General features: G+C 38.8%; 1 protein-coding gene across 1 annotated transcript; it reads right to left on the bottom strand.

Moving 5' to 3' along the window:
- Positions 1-15608: 15608 nt before the first annotated feature.
- LOC145996283 (E3 SUMO-protein ligase ZBED1-like) lies at positions 15609-17309 on the bottom strand. The gene has a single exon (XM_083132711.1). The coding sequence runs from the start codon at positions 17307-17309 to the stop codon at positions 15609-15611; it is 1701 nt and encodes a 566-aa protein (XP_082988837.1).
- Positions 17310-17934: the final 625 nt, after the last annotated feature.

The raw sequence follows: 17934 nt of genomic DNA, 5'->3' as shown, positions 1-17934 counted from the left end.
TATGCCGAGGAAGGCCTACCCCCAAAAATGGAGGCTACTCGAGGACCAAACCGAAATCCCCGAGGCCACGTTCGCGACTGCACCTACCCCTGCAGCCAACACTGTCCCATCGGCACGTGCAACTCACACCTTGGGATAGGGTTTTTTTTATCGAGGTTGTCTCCTCTGGCAGTACCCTTAGTTATAGGGAGGTCAAAGATGTGGAGATGAATGACGTGATGGAATGGTGAAAACGTGAGATCTGGATGTGAAGAATGAGTGAAATGATGGGATGGAAATGACCTCCCTACCTTAGTATCTTAGAGGGAGGTCAAAGATATGGAGATGAATGACGTGATAAAATTGTGAAAAGCGTGAGATATGGATATGAAGAATGGGTGAAATGATGAAATGAAATTGGCCTCCCTACTAAGCCCCCTCGCCCCGTCAATGCAGTCCTACATGGAGGGGACAAAAGGTGGACGAGAACGTCGCCATCTGCATCAGCAGACTTGGCGGCAGCATCTGCTGCTTCGTTCCCCTGGATGCCCACGTGGCTAGGGACCCAACAGAAGTGTACATCCGCACTGGCAGATAAGGACACAAGTCGTCTGAATATGCGTTGCGCTACCGGATGCCGGGAATACGGCGAATCCAGAGTCCGGAAAACGCTGGTCGAATTACAGCACACAAGGACTTTCTTCAGACCATTGACGTCTACAAAGTCCAGTGCCTTTAGAATGGCGTACAACTCTGGCGTATAGATGGAACAGGCAGGATGTAGCGAGTAACTGGAACTTTGAGAGTTTAGGACGAAGGCGCAACCAACTGATTCGACTGTCTTGGACCCATCCGTGTAAAACACATTAAAATTGGGGCTTTACGACGGTAAAGGGGTTAAAGGAAGTGCTGGGGACATCCGACAAGCTGTACTGACAAAACTGGAATATGTGCTGGGAAAGAACTTGAGATAACAAACTATGTGCCAGGTAGTAGAGATTCTCGAAGGTGAAAATTTCATCATGGACATTTTGGAAGAAGAATTGTCACCAGGAGACCTTGCTTGCCTGAAATACGGCCCCCTAACATATGTAGACGTCGAGAGAAGTTGCTCTATGTACGGGAATCTTCTGGCTGACAACAAAGAATCTTGTTTGAAATTTGAATTTAAAATTTTGGGTGTGTCAGCACTTAGGCTATTTTACACCAGTCATTTTGTACGAGGTTCAGCCGCTTACCAGAACTAAAAAAAAACAACTGTACTGTCGTGTCGTAGCAAAAATATTAAAATATTCTGACTGGTTAAAAGCTGAGGCTGTTAAGAGGCCCTCAGCACACATAAGGACAAAACACAGATTTATACTAGCCACACGAGCAGTAAGCAGAGCCTCGTTCGTCTGTAAAATGCAGTCCAGGGTGTACTATGTGGAAGTGAGGTTGACAATTGGGTGTACTAGGTTGACAATTGGGTGTACTATGTGGAAGGTTACCCCTTAGACCCCAAAATACATTCAGTGTATACGACTTTTTCATTAAATTGTTTTAAAATTATTTGGTTGTTTGCATTGGAAATCCTCGTTGCAATTTCAATTGAATGTTCATGTGGTATCATTTGGTGCCATTTCTAAAGCAAGATTGCATTTTGTTTAATTTCCTTTTTATATCAAGTTTTAACCTGAAACTAACATATTTGATGGTCATTTCTTGCATTTTTTACGTCATTTTTCCCATTTTTTTAGGACATTCTATAGGTCATATAGCCATATTTTCTAGATCAACGTCCACTCCCTAGTAATTACATAGCAAGGAAAGAAAAAAAAACTGTTAAAGAGAAGGGAATTTTGTCCTCACCTGACCCCAGCCCAGGAAAAACTTTACCAGAAGAAACAGCCTCATTAGTTAAAGATTATTACTGCAGTGATGAAGTTAACAGGCAAATGCCTGGCAAGAAAGACTATGTTTCTGTGAGGGACACAGATGGTAAACATATCCACATTCAAAAAAGATTGATCCTGGGAAATCTGAAATATTCAGAATTTTTGAATGTAAATACCCGATACTTAAGATTCGGTTTTCAAAATTTGTAGAAGACCAAAGAGTTGCATAATAGCACCAGCCAGTGGTATACGCATTGTATGTGTTTGTACCACTCATCAAAATGTTAAACTAATGATAGCTGGAGATCATTTAAATAAAATAACTCTCCCAGGACATGAAAATCCATTAAAAACATACCAAGATTGTCTTTTGAAAATAATGTGTACGGTACCACAACAGAATTGTTTTCTAGGTGAGTGTGATTTCTGCCCCAGCATAATTGATTACAATGAAGCCTTGCTAACAAGCCTTGAGGAAGAGATAATTGAAAATTTAACCTACAAGCAGTGGATATCAGTGGGTCACTGTTCTTTTGAGACAATTACTAAATCCACAGAGGAATTTGTTCACGATTTTCCAAATCAGTTGATCAACCTCAACAGACACGATTTTATAGCCAAACAGCAATCACTATGTTTTTCTGAAAAGAAAAGTTCTCTAGTGCATGATGAAGCTGTGGTGACCTGTTTTCCCTGAGAATTACTAATTTATTTTAGAGGATGAAGTACAAGGGTTCCACTGGATCAATTCAATGGTAAAAGTTGATCCATTTGTAGTATATTTTAAGGACAATGAAGATATTCTAAAACATGAGTTATACTTCATTTCAGACTGCTTGATTCACAACACATTTGTTGTCCATGTATTCGAAAGAAAGCTTTTACCATATGTAAGCATGCCGGCTTCCCATGGGCAATGTATTTTCCGTTTACACTAACTGTAAATATTGTAGACTAGTGGTAATTAATATAGAAGTAAATTGGAACCTTTGTAGAATGCATTTGGGGACTTTATTTTAATGTTAGAGGAGGGCGTTTACCCACTGTATCCACTCGAGAATTACGTCGATTTTTTTTAATCGACAGCTTTCAATGTTTTACGTAATGTAAAAGTGGTTCCAGCATTAGAAAAGCACAAATAACGGAGATATTTGATCCCAAATAATGGCCCACGTAAGTTAAAACCTGCAATTTTGTAGTACTTTCATCGCTTTTTGTTAGTAAAAACTGTTTGTATGTACACTAAAGTAGCGAAAGAACACGCCGAAAATAACTATCAGTACCAAACCTAACTACGTAAAATTATAACTGCTGTTGTGGAAAGTAGTTTTGGGTGCTATAGCTATTCACTTGCACGAAGCCTTCGGGCTGTTCTACTTCAAGGTAAAGTAACATGCTGAGGTAATAGACATACAGTGTTATTACAAATGATCTTTCCAATTACAAACTTGAATAACTCACGTTTAATATCACTCAGATACATGAAAGTTGTATCAATGGAAAGGGAAACTCAAAAAGTTTCAGTGGTTGGTACAACTGTCGGGTAGTTATTGATTTCGTCGCTAGGAGCGATAGGAGAGAAAATGGCTGCCTACGAAGACAGGAAGGCTTTTTGTGTGCTGGATATTCACGTCTGCCAGTCTGTTATCAATGTGCAACGTAATTTTAGAAGGAAGTTTAGTGAAGATGCACCCAGTGGGCCCAGTATCCGTAAGTGGTATTCTGACTTTAAAGCAAGGGGATGCATGTGCAAGCGAAAGTCAACCGGCCGTCCACCAGTAAGCGAGGCAACTGTGGAGCGTGTGAGAGAGAGGCCTACATATTCCCCCGAACTTAAACAAGTGTGTCGGCCACAGTTACCACCTACCATCCAGGATCTTCATATTCGCATCACAGAGGCCATTGATTAGTGGATTGTCAAATGTTACAACGTGTATGGCAGGAATTGGACTACAGGCTCGATGTGTGTCGCGTGACACAGGGAGCTTACGTTGTGCACATGTGATGTGATGTTGTGAACCAAATGTAATAAAAAACTTGAGTTTCCCTATTCATTGATACCACTTTCATATATCTGAGTGTTATTAAACGTGAGTTATTCAATTTTGTAATCGGAAAGATCATTTGTAATAACCCTGTACTTTACTTCACAATAACACATTTCCGAGAGCTAAAATCAACTGAATACGTTCTTGAACAACAAAATCTTCATATACCATGCAAGATATTTCACATACTCCAGGGGGTACAGAAGCTCAAGGTTGCTGCTAAAAGAATGAAACCTGGGCACCCTAACCTAACTTAAAGCATATATTGAAGAAAATCTTAAGTAATCACTAAAACTCCGCAGTATGTGTTAACAGAAGTAAAAATCAAACCATGTTAAAATTACATTCGTAGCATGATGAATTAGTAATAAAACAAAAGGAACTTGGGCCAAAATTTATATTAATCGACAGATTTTATGTCTTGCATAATATAAAATCAGTGCGTGGAAAACACAAATAACTGAGATATTCGAACACAAAGTTCGAAAGAAAAAACCTGCCATTTTGGAGTGCTTTCCCTGCTTCTTATTATTAAAACCCTTTGTATGTACACTCAAATAATGAAAGAACACATCGATAATAAATATTGGTACCAAACCTAACAACGTTAAATTATAGTTTCTGTTGTGGAATGTCGTTTTGGGTGCTAGATTCACTTTCGCAAAGCCTTCAGGCAGTTGTTCTTCGCGGTGAAATAAGATGCTAATGTAACAGACATACTTTATTCCACAATAACACATTTCTGCGATCTAAAATCAACTGAAAGCATTAATAAACAACAAAGTATTCATATACCATGCAAAATACCTCTGTACCCACATTCTCCAAGGGGTACAGCCCGACCCTGTGGCCGAGTGGTTATCACATCGACGCCAAGGGTCCCGGGTTCGAATCCCGGTCAGGCTTGGTTGTTTGTGAATGTCCATTCATCAATTTCATCACTCATCCCCATCTTCGCAAATTAGCCAAGAGGCACAAAACTCGAAGTAAAATAAACTAAATCAAATCAAAATCTAGGGGGTACAGAGGGTAAAGGGTGACCATAATACAATTTTGATGGATTCTTATCATGAGCACAAGATCAAACCAACTTGAATAGTACTGGAACCTTCCTTCCCAGAAAAAAAGAAAAAAAAGCACTGGATATAATGTAACCTTTTTCAGTGAGAATTTAATTTTATCAATCAGGTTTCCTACCTTCTTCCCCTTGCAAAAACACTTAATTTTTTCCGAGATGACATAGGTAGAGTAAATACTAGCGAATATTTCATTCTGTACTTTAATTTATGAAACAAATTATTTTGTGAATGCAGTGTTGTAACTTTGTTGGAATGAATTCTGCTCATTCACCTCATTTATTCAATTTCCTTAAAGTCCCAAAGGTCATTAAATCAATCAAAAGGGGCCTCGCCGATGGTGCAGTGGTAGCATCATCACCTTGTAATCAATGGGTCCCTGGATCGATACCCGGTGGAGGCTCATAATGGTTCAGATCCCACTTCAAACTGTAGGTCCAGTCCCAATTAACCTTACTGTGCATAGAGTGAACTTAAAACACCAACTCAACAACAATCATAAATCAAAAATACTATGCAACACAAGATCTATTCACTGTTGTGTTTTTCCATTATTTTTCTGGATGTTTCATGAATAAATATCTCCTCCATGTATTAATTATGCCAAATTATAAGCCTGTCATATTTAATTGTCTTGGCTGATTTCGTCCAAATGGAAAACCACATCGACCGTCCAAAATATCTGGCTGCTATGCAGTTCCCATTGTCAAAACGTTAGTGACCACAATTTGGCCCCAAACATGCAGTATTTAAAAATGTATGTCCTACATAGGCAAGCAACCCATTATGTTCAATCAATGCAATGAAGCTTTCATGGGAACAGAGTGGACACTGTATTTTATCTTGTTTTATTATATTCATTGGCAGTGTTGTTGAACTTACTGCTAAGAAGTTATTTCAAATTAACAATGGGTGTGACTATTACTGTCACAACGTAGTGAGAATAGCAGAAAGTGTTGAAGACCAGAAATTACATGATCGGGTATTGGGAAGTATTTACCAAAGTAATTTTAATGCTAATAGCCCTAAATCTGACCAGCCTAACCTAACAAAAGCATTTAAAAACGTAACACCCCTTCTTATTCATGTGCCATATTAGCAGAACCAGTCCATATCAGAACACTGTGCGGTATTTTACCAACTCCATGGCATACAGAAAAAAAGTACCCATTTCGTGCACGAAAATAACTGCACACCGACGTAAGCTTCGTACACATCAGCAAGTAAATGCATATGCAGTTTAAAATCTGGTGAGAATAGCATATAAGGCTATTTTCACCAGGTGCTGAGAAGAGCCTTCACCAGCAAAAGTAATTACCTGACCATAGCATTGTATTTGGTGCAAGTTCCTTTTGTTTTCTTGCGATTACATCATGCTATGAATGCAATTTTTATATGGCTCAATTTACGTCTGTTAACACATACTGTGGAGTTGTAGCGATGGTACTATTATAGTATAAGGGAAACACCTATAAATCATATTTTTTACATTGCTAACGTACTATTTTGGAATGCAGAACATTTCCTAAGGTAAAATAATGCATTTCTAACTTAGATAATGTCTATTTCTTACATTTACGAGTACTTACTGTTACTTGTTTTTTCGATTCTGTAACACATTATGGCGGGTGATAGCGTACTGGTTCAGGGCACGTTGTGCGAGTGTTTTGTTGATTTATGCAGTGTTGCAACTTCGTTCACCGGAAAATACCTACTTTCGTGCCCGAATTTGAAATTATGCTAATACGTCGCAAACCATTGACGTTGGCCTCACCAACCAATTACGTTAGCCGCACAAACCATTGACGTTAGCCCCAAAATCCATTCATGTTAGCCCCAAAAACCATTTTCCGTAAGGTTAGGTTAAGTTAGGTTAGGCAAGCATAGTTAAAAAAAAAATACTCGACACGTCATGTTCTAGTGAAAACACAGCGAGGCTGCAACACTGACTATGGGGTTGCACACGGAACATTGTACTCTCTTGTAGAAAGCAAATGGCAGCAGCAGAAAGAGCGTGTCGGACACAGATATTCACAGAAAACGACATGTTTTCGCATTAAAATAGATCAAAACTAGTTTCACGAACTTCCACAACGCTACAGAAAATCATTTCCGTAAGTACTTCCTCCTGTACATTTGAAGAAATCAGTTTCCCTTATACTATGATGTTACCCTACTTTCATATAGGTGAAACACCTATAAATCATTTATTTCGCACTTCTTTACATTTCTAACGTTCTATTCAGCATTGTGGAACATTTCTTTAGGTGTAATAATGAATTACTTTCGAAAATAATGTCTATTTCTCACATTTACGAGTACTTACTGTTCTTCGCTATTTCGATTCTGTAACACACATTATGGTGATAGTGTACTGGTTTATCGCACGCTGTGCAAGTGTTTTGTCGATTTATGCAGTGTTGCAACCTTGTTCACTGAAAAATACCTACTTTTGTGCAAATACCCTGTAAACCATTGACGTTAGCCCCAAAAACCATTTCCCGTAAGGTTAGGGAAGCATAGTTTAATTTTTTTTTTTAAAATTAAAAATACTCGACACGTTAGGTTATAGTGAAAACACGGCAAAGTTTGAAACAGTTACTGGGGGCTACGTTGTGTAATACACAGAACATTGTGCTCACGTGCAGAAAGCAAATGGCGGCAGCAGCAATAACGTGTCAGAGATATAAACACACAATTTCGCATTAAAATGGATCAAAACTACATTCCTGAACTTCAACAACACTAAAGAAAATGATTTGCGTAAGTACTTTCTTATGTAAAAAGTAAGAAATTAGTTTCCACTATACGAAAGTGTTACCTTTTCATCAATATATGCTTTCGTAGCTAGGTTAGGCAGGCCAGGTTTGGTTCCCGTAGCATTAAAATAAAAGTCCCTAAATGCATTCCACTAAGCTTCCGATTTACTTCTACATTAAGCCAGGAAGGAATAACCTGGCAGTGACGACACTCCCTGCTAAGTCAGCGTTGCAACTACTATAAAAGGAATCATTGCACGAGTAAGAGTACGAGCAGTAAAGATCGCGGTGCAAACTACCAAACTTCAATTTAATGTTAACACTGCTAGATGTTTATTTTATGTTTGTTTATTTGGTAAATTTCATATAATTCGGCTTTCAGCAAACCTTCTGCATGCGGAATATTGTGAGATGACAGCCAGGACTTCATTTCATCCTTCCTGCTGTTTGAACAGAATTCACTTATTAATGTAGCCCACTTTGGATTCAGATCGGGGTTATCTACTATTAATGCGGTAGAGACGGTCGTAAATGAGATAATTAAAGGTTTCGAGTCTGGCTCATATACATGTACTACTTTGATAGATTTAAGTAAGGCCTTTGATACAGTTGCGAATGAAATCTTGCTTAAAAAACTACAGTATTATGGAATAAAGGGTATTGAACTATCCCTTTTTAAGTCTTATCTCACTAATCGACGACAGATAGTAAAATTTAATAATAAGAAATCTGATGAGCTAGACGTTTTGTCTGGTGTCCCCCAAGGATCAGTGTTAGGTCCATTTTTGTTTTTAGTTTATATGAATGACCTACCTAATTGCCTACCGTATAAAACAGCTATCTACGCTGATGACACTACCTTTATTACAAATGATCATAGTATTCTTAACCTTAGTATCAAAAATAAAGAAATGTTAAATGCTTCCTCTTTATGGTTTAAAACAAATAGCTTGGTGTTAAATACGACAAAAACAGAAACTCACTTTTTCTACTTAAATAACCCACCATGCACCTTAAATAATCAGGATTATGTAAAATTGCTTGGCATATATTTAGATACAAAATTAAGCTGGTCAATTCATACCCAGGAACTATGTAAGAAACTTGCCCGTGTCTTGTATCTATTGCGGAAATTAAAAAGGTCTGTAAGTGAAGAAATGATGATCTCTGTGTACTACGCTCTTTTCCATTCACACTTACTGTATGGAAATTTACTATGGGGAAACTCTACAGGTGCAAAGGAAGTCTTTAAATGGCAAAAGAAGGCTATATGTTGTATTAAAGGAGTACAGGATATGGAGTCATGTAGGGAATTCTTTAAGGAATACCGTATTATGACAGTGCCCTCTATAAATATTTATCATAGTTTAATGTACATAAAGGAAAACCTCCCCAGTTTTAGGTTGCGTTCTAATGTACATGACTATAATACAAGGCACAATCTGAATATAGAAATGCCATACGCTAGACTATGCAAGACTCAACAAAATTTTAAACATAATGGAATGAGATTATTCAATTTGCTACCAGCTTCTATACGTAATTTAAAAAACAAGCAGTTTGCTAAACACATTAATAATATATTAGTACAATATTGTATATATAGTGTCACGGAATTTGAAGAACACTTCCGTCAGGGCCTGTAAAATGTAAATGTCTACTCATAATGCATCACAGAGCTGTAAATTGGGTTTTTGTACATGACTTGTATTGTAATCAAAATAGAGTACTATTTTCCAATTGCTTTCACTGTAATAAAACATGTAGTGTAATTTGCAAACTGTATTGTTGAATGTGTAATATTTTAATATGTATTTTTAATTTTCTTTTCTTTTGTAATTTTTTATATTAGTATTTATATACTTATTATGACGAAGTCTATTGCAATCATGTTGTCTAATGACTAATAAAGTATTCTATTCTATTCTATGATGTTGGAATTTTTTCCACTAACTTGTTGTAGTAAGGAACATTGTCACACACAATAACAGAGTTTTGAGGGCAGATTGGGAAGAAGCTGTTCTTCGAACCACAACATAAAATTGTTAGCTGTTTTTGGAAGGAACACTAACTTCGCCCCTTCCACAAATCCACTTTCACCACCGGCATGCACAATAATAAACCTGAGACCCTTTCCTGCTTGCACTTTTAACCCCCCCCCCCCCAAATCTTTGGAATCCAGCCAAACGTTGGGGACAGTGTGGTGCGTGTTCACGAAACTTTCATCCATGTAAATAAAAGACCGGCGGGGTTGCTCTCTCGCAATTCTTTAACTTCACACAAAAATGATCGCCGCAATGCAACGATGCTGTTTCTTTCAAGGAGTAGCTTCCTGCTGCTTACGCTATGCTTTTTAAATCTGAACCCTAATTTTCGGTAACATTATCGTATGAGGGAAACGGATTCCTTCAAATTTACAGGAGAAAGTACTTACGGAAATAATTTTCTTTAGTGTTGTCGAAGTTCCTGAATGTAGATTTGATCCATTTTAATGTGAATGCATGTTGTTTTCTGCGAAAATCTATGTCCAACACTCTGTTTCTGCTCCCGCCATTTGCTTTCTGCATAAGAGTGAAATGTTCCGTGTGTTAAGATGATGCAACCCCATAGCCAGTGTTTCAGCCTCGCTGTGTTTTCAGTAGAACATGATGTGTCGAGTATTATTCATTTTTTTAATTTTTTGGTAAATGTCCCTTATATCGGAGACACATTTCTTCATTTTTACAGAAGAAACTACTTACGGAAATGAGTTTCTGTAGCATTTTGAAAGTTCGTGGAGGTATTTTCTCACCGCAGAATGCTGCACAACAAGAAATAAGCACTTTGATATAATAACCTTTCATTTTGTGCAAAGCGACAATATTATGCCGTTGTTTTCATTATGAACCTGCATCGAAAGTCACGTGGTCTCGCCAGTGTTTCCAAACGTGCCTTTTTTTAAACTATGCTACCTAACCTAACCTTGCCGGAAATGGTCTGTGAGGCTATCGTGAATGGTTTTTGGGGCTATCATGAATGGTTTTTGGGGCTATCCGTCAATGGTTTGTGATGACATAATGGACACGAAAGTAGGTATTTTTCAGTTAAGAAGGTTGAAACACTGCATACCCACTCCAAATCGACAAAACACAAACACCATGCGCGATGATCCACAGCTGTGCGTGCCATATTGTATGTTCCTCAACGGAAGAAAGGACCCAAAAGAATTACTCTTAATGTGAAAAATCGAAGTTATTTTTGTGTAAAAAGTATAATGGCACCTTCAACTATGTTCTGCAATACCCAATTGGTAAGAACGAACCATTTGAAACTGAAAATATCCGATAGAAATTTGTCTCTGATATAACAGACATTTACCAATTTTTTTTTAACTATGCTTGCCTAACCTAACTTAACCTAACCTTACGGAAAATGGTTTTTGGGGCTAACATTAATGGTTTGCGACGTATTAGCATAATTTCAAATCCGGGCACGAAAGTAGATATTTTCCAGTGAACGAGGTTGCAACACTGCATAAATCGACAAAACACTCTCAGAACGGTAAGAGTCTAGTTTACGTCCTTTTCCTAAGGAATACGTGTCATATATTGTTGGAAAGGTTATTTTATAAGGAATTCAACAAAGTAAATCCCAAGGCGAGGAAAAATTTCCTGGAGGAGAAAATCGAGAAAAAACGATGTTGTCCGGATATGCGTGATTGAACGTACTGAGGACATTTTTTGAAGGTGAAGCACATATTTAGGGGTGAAATGAGTGCTAATGGAACCTAACCTAACAGACCTAACCTCGTAGGCATACCTCGTTCCCGTGAATGGTTAGTGACAGAAAGTGTAAAAAGAAAAACTTACTGGGTCGGGTACCCTATTCTACACCCTCGAATTTTGAATATTTTTTTTTGTCATTATGAACATTATTTGATCCTATTTGTGAATAAAAAAAAATTGGAGCGCGGAAAGAAGTATTTACGACTGTACAGCCGTTTAAAGTTGAAATTTTGTCGTTTGATATGGTTCACAATTACTTCCAATTTCTAGATCGTGATACTAACACGCCACCAAATTTTAACTATCGATCTCAACCTAACTGAACTAACCTATCCACGCGCCAATGGTTCGTGGGGCTAGCGCCAATGGTTCGTGGGGCTAGCGTCAATGGTTCGTGGGGCTAGCGCCAATGGTTCGTGGGGCTAGCGCCAATGGTTCGTGGGGCAGCAGACCATCTCCCTGTAATGAAGGCTAAAATTAAACCAAAGAAGGTAACTTACCTCTTTTTACCAAGGCCAGGTATTGAATTGTGGGTCGAATTTCAATTTGTAAGTCCAAAAATGAAGTAACACCTACGTTGAAAGTCCTTGTTGGCCTTTTCCACAGAATACCAACCTCCACTCCCTTCCCATCATAAAAACTAGAAGTCGCAAATTATCCCATCCCACAAGTCATTTAGAAAAAACAACCCTCCCCTTTACGGCATGCAGTTGCGAAAAAAATATTATTATTTCGAATTTCTGAAGTCGCATAAATGAAATTGAATGTCTGAAATGTCCAATCTACCAATATATCGCACAGAGAACATATCACAATCGCAAATCTTCCTATTGCACAAGTCAATCATAAGAAAAAAAAGAAAAATCAGACGTGCGCCTGTGACATAAATCGATCATCCGAAATCTTCAGACTTGCGCCTGTGACATGAATGCATCATTCGCCATCATAAAGTTGTGAAAAACCTTTTTGACGTTACGCAAGGAATTTTAATTTCATAAAAAACGTAAGTTTCGTAGCACGTAGATCTAAAAAATTACTTTCCGCGCTATTTAGAAACATCGTTTATTATGAAGAACTAATTTTTGTAACGAGAATATTTGAAATGTGCGAAAAATTGGGGGTGTAGAAAAGGGTACCCGAGCCAACTTACTTACCCTACGGATGCCGGAGTGCCGTCGGTTTTGTAAACGGGCAAGATGTAGTGCGCAAGAAAGACGTAAACGGGCAAGAAGGACGTAAACTAGACTCTAGCCCTCACAACGCCCCCTAAACCAGTACGCTATCACGGCCATAATGTATTACAGATTCGAAACAACAGTAACAGTAAGTACTCGTAAATCTAAGAAATAGACATCGGGTAACACTTTACTATACCTGAGACAGATTTCTTCAAATTTACAGGAGAAAGTACTTACGCAAATCATTTTCTGTAGCGTTGTTGATGTTCGGGAATGTAAGTTTGATTCATTTTAATGCGAATGCATGTGGTTTTGTACGAAAATCTATTTCCGACGCGCTATTGCTGCTGCCGCAATTTGCTTCCTGCATGAGAGCACAATACGCTCTCGTATTGTCCGTATATGCTAAATTGAACGAAAGGAGTGCTAATGGAACCAAACCTAACAGGCCTAACCTAACCTAGTAGGCATACCTCGTCCCCGTGATGGTTTGTGGGGCTATCGTGAATTTTTGGGCTAACGTCAATGGTTTTTCTGGCTCAAGGAACGATCAACGGTAAGCTATCGCCATGTTGTGTGTGGAAATAAACAAGAACAGTAAGTGCTCGTAAATGTAAGAAATATACATTACTTTCCTAACAAATTCAATTATTTCACCTAAATAAGTGTTCCGGAATGCAGAATAGTACGTTAGCAATGTAAAAAAGTGCGAAAGAAATGATTCCCAGGTGTCTCAGGTATAGTAAAGTAGTACCAGACATTGATATGCATTATTTCACTTTAGGAAATGTTCCACATTCGAAAATAACACGTTAGCAATGTAAAGAAGTCCGAAATATATGATTCGTAGGTGTTTCCCTCATACGATAATAGTACCTATCTTATGATCATATGACCAACGCGAAACCTTAATATTTTGTTGCAGTTCCTTCATCAGTTTATGTAAGGTGACAACAATGCCGTTCGTGTATAAATCATGGATTGTTCGGTTCACGACTGCTTCATCAAAAGAATCCAGATTTGTGATACGTTGCTGGGCGTTCGGTCGGTTTTTGCCCGGCGTTGAAAAATGTTTCGCAACACTTTTGTCTTTCTCCTTCAAAATTCCCCACACATATCTTTCACTGATACCTGTCGCCACAAACATTGTGAACACCTGTGGTTTAGTTTTCATCGCAATCAATGTACTTATACACATTGAAATTCTCTTGCATCGCTGTGTAAGGGATTATCTTTCTTTCCGCCACTGCTCATTGTACAACAATGACAAAACCAGCAAAAGAAAACTTCGCTAACAAAGAAACAAAATAGCCTGCAATCCCTCGCTCCTAGATGCGGTTTGTTACAGTCATGTAGTGATGTGTCGTTCCGGAACGAATCGTTCCAAAGGAACGAAACCAGCAAGTGAACGAATCGTTCCGATTCCGGAAGTCGGCTGGAATCGATTCCGGAGACCTACTGCGCATGCGCTATTTTCAACAACGCCCACAAACCACTTCCACTTCTCGGTTCCCCTACTTCCCGCTATCTGCCTCAACATTGAAAAGGGACTGTTTTTTTTTTTCCACTCTTTGGAATGTTTCCTGCTAGGAACCTCGCGGCTTTACGACCCCCCCCCCCGGCCTCTTCCCGTTATTGAGAAACCGGTGCCCCAAGCCATGCCCAAGCTTAATTGGCCGGGTACACATTTCAAGGTCTAGGAATGGGTCCTCTGGAACGAGTATTTGGAATCGGAACGAATTCGGAACGAATTCGTTCCGACCATAAGAAAAGCCTTACACAGCAAGTGAACGAATCGTTCCGATTCCAATGGATTGATTCCGATCTACTGCGCCTGCGCAATCGTAGACAGAGATGTCTATCACTTTCACAAACCCCTCTCCCGCCCTCACGTCTCTTTCCCCTCGTCCTTCCGACCTTTTTCTCAACGTCAAAATTGAATGCATCGTTCAAAGAGGCAAGATTTGGCTGCATTGTGGATTTGAATCCACAAAATGACATTGAAGTGCAGTTACCAATTTTTAATTAAAAATAACCAGTTGCAACAAAATAAAGCTGATCACACATTTGTAAACAGGCTTACAACCTGTATTCACGTAACTCATATACTATTATCAATTATATTATTTAATGACAAAAAAAGTACTAATTTTGGTCCTTTCTAATTAGGACAATCTTTCTCCTAATATTATTACTAGAATTCGGATCCCAGATATGTACACAACGAAACATAAAATGAAGATTTAATTGAAAAGGGAATAGGAATAAGTAGATGGGACAAATTACAACTGTTCAACATATATTTTCTATACTTGAATGTTATTCACGGTGGGATTTTTGCCACTTTTTGCTAATCGCAACGATGAGAATGAGTGATATGGTGAAACTGATGAGGGAAAACTCGCAAAGAATGCCCATGCCCCGACCGGGATCCGAACACGGGCCCCTGGCGACGTTTGAACTATATTCTTATAAACGCCTCGTTAGATAATCATATAACATGGAGAGAGAGAGAGATTGACTATTCAAAACTACAGAATCTCAATCTCTGTAGTACAAGGAAATGTGTATGTCATAAATGTAGGAAAAATATTCAATTGTACAGTATAAACATTAGGCTACTACGTGTATCAAGAAATTCGAAGTAAAGTGCATGGGCATTTTCGTAAAAGTATCAATACACAAATATATATAGCTAAAAAAGAGTAATTACTTACCCTCATCCGTTCCTAATAACAGAATGATACTGTTGGCATCAGCTTCTAAAGTATCCGATCCAGATAAATCCAAACTTTCACTTATATACATAGAGAGTGTTTACATTAATAAGGTTAAGCCTAGGGAAGGCGCGCAGAATGTTAAATAGAAAATAATATGTACAAAGTAACCTAGGTGTTTATATACAACATAAAGTCAGTCGGAACAGTCTACAAATTGTAATTTAAGAACAGCACTTTTGAAACTTTGTCACTACTTAATCTGTTCCGTCTTTCGTTAAGCAGTTGGCCACCTTTTGAGAACACGCGTTCACAGGGCACTGAAGTTGCTGGAATGCATAATCTTCGTTTCACTACTTCAAAAAGCCTGGGGTACAGTGCTTGTCTTTCTTTCCACCAGAGCAGGGGGTCATCCGTTCTGTTAATTAGCCCCTCCTGTAAATATTTATCTGTTTCTACTATTCCAGCAGCAGTGGGATTTTTTGGTTGCAGCAAGTTTGTCACCTTCCTGTCAAAATCTTGCCACAACATGGACGTAACTACTGCGGGCTGAGGCAATGATGTTTCGTGGTGCACCTCTTCATCATTTCTGATTTTAATGTTCCTGGCTTTGTGCGATACCGATTGGTATGCAGCCCTGAATGCCCGTTCATCATGAAATCCCTGCCTCTTAAATCGGGGATCAAGAAGCGTTGCTTCGGCCAACAAAGGCGTATCCTCTAATTTTGAGAACCTATCTTGCAATTCCTGCATACATTTCTCGTTCATCATTTGGAGTTCAGGTGGTAAATTAGGTTCTTGGGATGCATTTGAGACATGACGAATTAAAGCCTTGCCCAATAATATTGTTTTAGTTATAGTTACGTCTTTTTCGCTGCTTATTTCTTTAGTCACCTCTTCAAAAGCTTTTAGAATGGTGCACGCTTTCTCTATTGTCGTCCATTCGGATGTTGATAGTTGCTGAAGATCAGGGTTGCATACCGCTAGAGCTGACGTAACTGGTTCTCGCAATTGCAACATTCTTTGAAACATGTAATAAGTTGAATTCCACCTTGTTGGTACATCTTGTTTCAGTTTAAGGTCGGGATATCCCATCTGCTGCTGGAGAGATTTCAATTTACTCATTGCTTTTGGGCTTCTCTTAAAAAACTCAACAATGGATTTTACTTTCGTTTGTGTGGTTTTTATTTTTTCTAGTCCCTTCTGCACAACCAAATTGATACTGTGAGCAAAACATGGGACGTGGCGCCACCCACCTATGCGCACAGCAGCAACAATATTTGCGGCATTGTCAGTGACAATTGCGGCCACTTTCTCTTCCAAACCCCACTCGCTGATTACTCTTTTCATTTCATTTGACAGGTTTTCTGCAGTATGGTTTAAACCATACTGGAAGCAGTCCAAGAGAAATGATTTCAATTGACAGTGGTCGTCGACAAAGTGTACTGTCAAAGCAATGAAACTTTCATTGTTGATTGACGTCCAACCATCTGTCGTTAGAGCAACTGCTGTGGCATTCTTGAGAACGTCTTTCACCTTTTCCACTGTTTGGTTGTATATCAATGGTATTAAACTGTTCGAAATGGTCTTTCTGGAAGGGAGACTGTAATTTGAATTTAGCATGGACACAAAATTTCTAAATTCGGCATCCTCTACCAAACTAAATGGATGATATTCTTTTACTACCATCCTGATTAACTGTTCGTCTATTTTCTTCATTGCGTTGGGTGGCAAAGGTCTTGGTAGGAACTGGGAAATTGAAGATTGAGAAAATGTAGAGGCGGGCAATTGTGATACACTGACGGGTTGAGAACAGGAGGCGGAAGCTGAAGTTCCAGGCTGTGGTACAATAGGTGTAGAAGTATTTTCTTTCACGGATGTCTTTGCTGTCCTAGGTCTTGTTACGTCCATTCCTGGATGTTTTCTAGCAGCGTGACGGGTTAAATTTGTTGTGGAACCACAATTGAACGATAGAACACACGAACAAAAACCACATTTAGCCTTATTTGGTGATATTTCTGTAAAATACTGCCAAATTACGCTGCGTTTTCTTCCTTCCTTGCTCTTCTCCATCATCCAGATATTTTCACAGCACAAATAAACACTACACAAACGAGAATTAATAAGTACACAACAATTAATAAGTATCGCCTTTTGAAATAAAATACATTAAACAAAACACACTACCCTAGGCTCAATCCTTTAGTAACAAAATTTCCACACTCCGCGAATGATTCCTCGGTCGCTCGATGTATTAATTCACGAATTATTATCGCTACGTTGCACTCACTGTTCCGCGCTCACAAACCGAAGCCAACGAAACCAGCACGACGAAAGTTTCACGTACGATTGTCCGAATGTTCAGTGTTGGACATAGGGTCTACGATTGTGGAAAAACATCTGGAGAACAGATTTTTCAGAGGTGCAGTCCTTTTGGAAATTTGAAAACATGGTACCGTACTGCAGGCACGTAGCCAGTGCGGGGGTTCGGGAGGTTGAACCCCCCTGCCCCTTCGAAATCCTACGAATATCTAAT

This window comes from Lepisma saccharinum, chromosome 12 (genome assembly GCF_977018435.1).
Source record: "Lepisma saccharinum chromosome 12, izLepSacc3.1, whole genome shotgun sequence".
NCBI classification, from domain to species: Eukaryota; Metazoa; Arthropoda; class Insecta; order Zygentoma; family Lepismatidae; genus Lepisma; species Lepisma saccharinum.
Note: the sequence above shows the minus strand (reverse complement) of the source record. Positions and strands in the feature narration are given on the sequence as shown.

Excerpts from the sequence above, each read along its gene's own strand:
- LOC145996283 (XM_083132711.1), bottom strand. The coding sequence starts at position 17,309 with ATGGACGTAACAAGACCTAGGACAGCAAAGACATCCGTGAAAGAAAAT.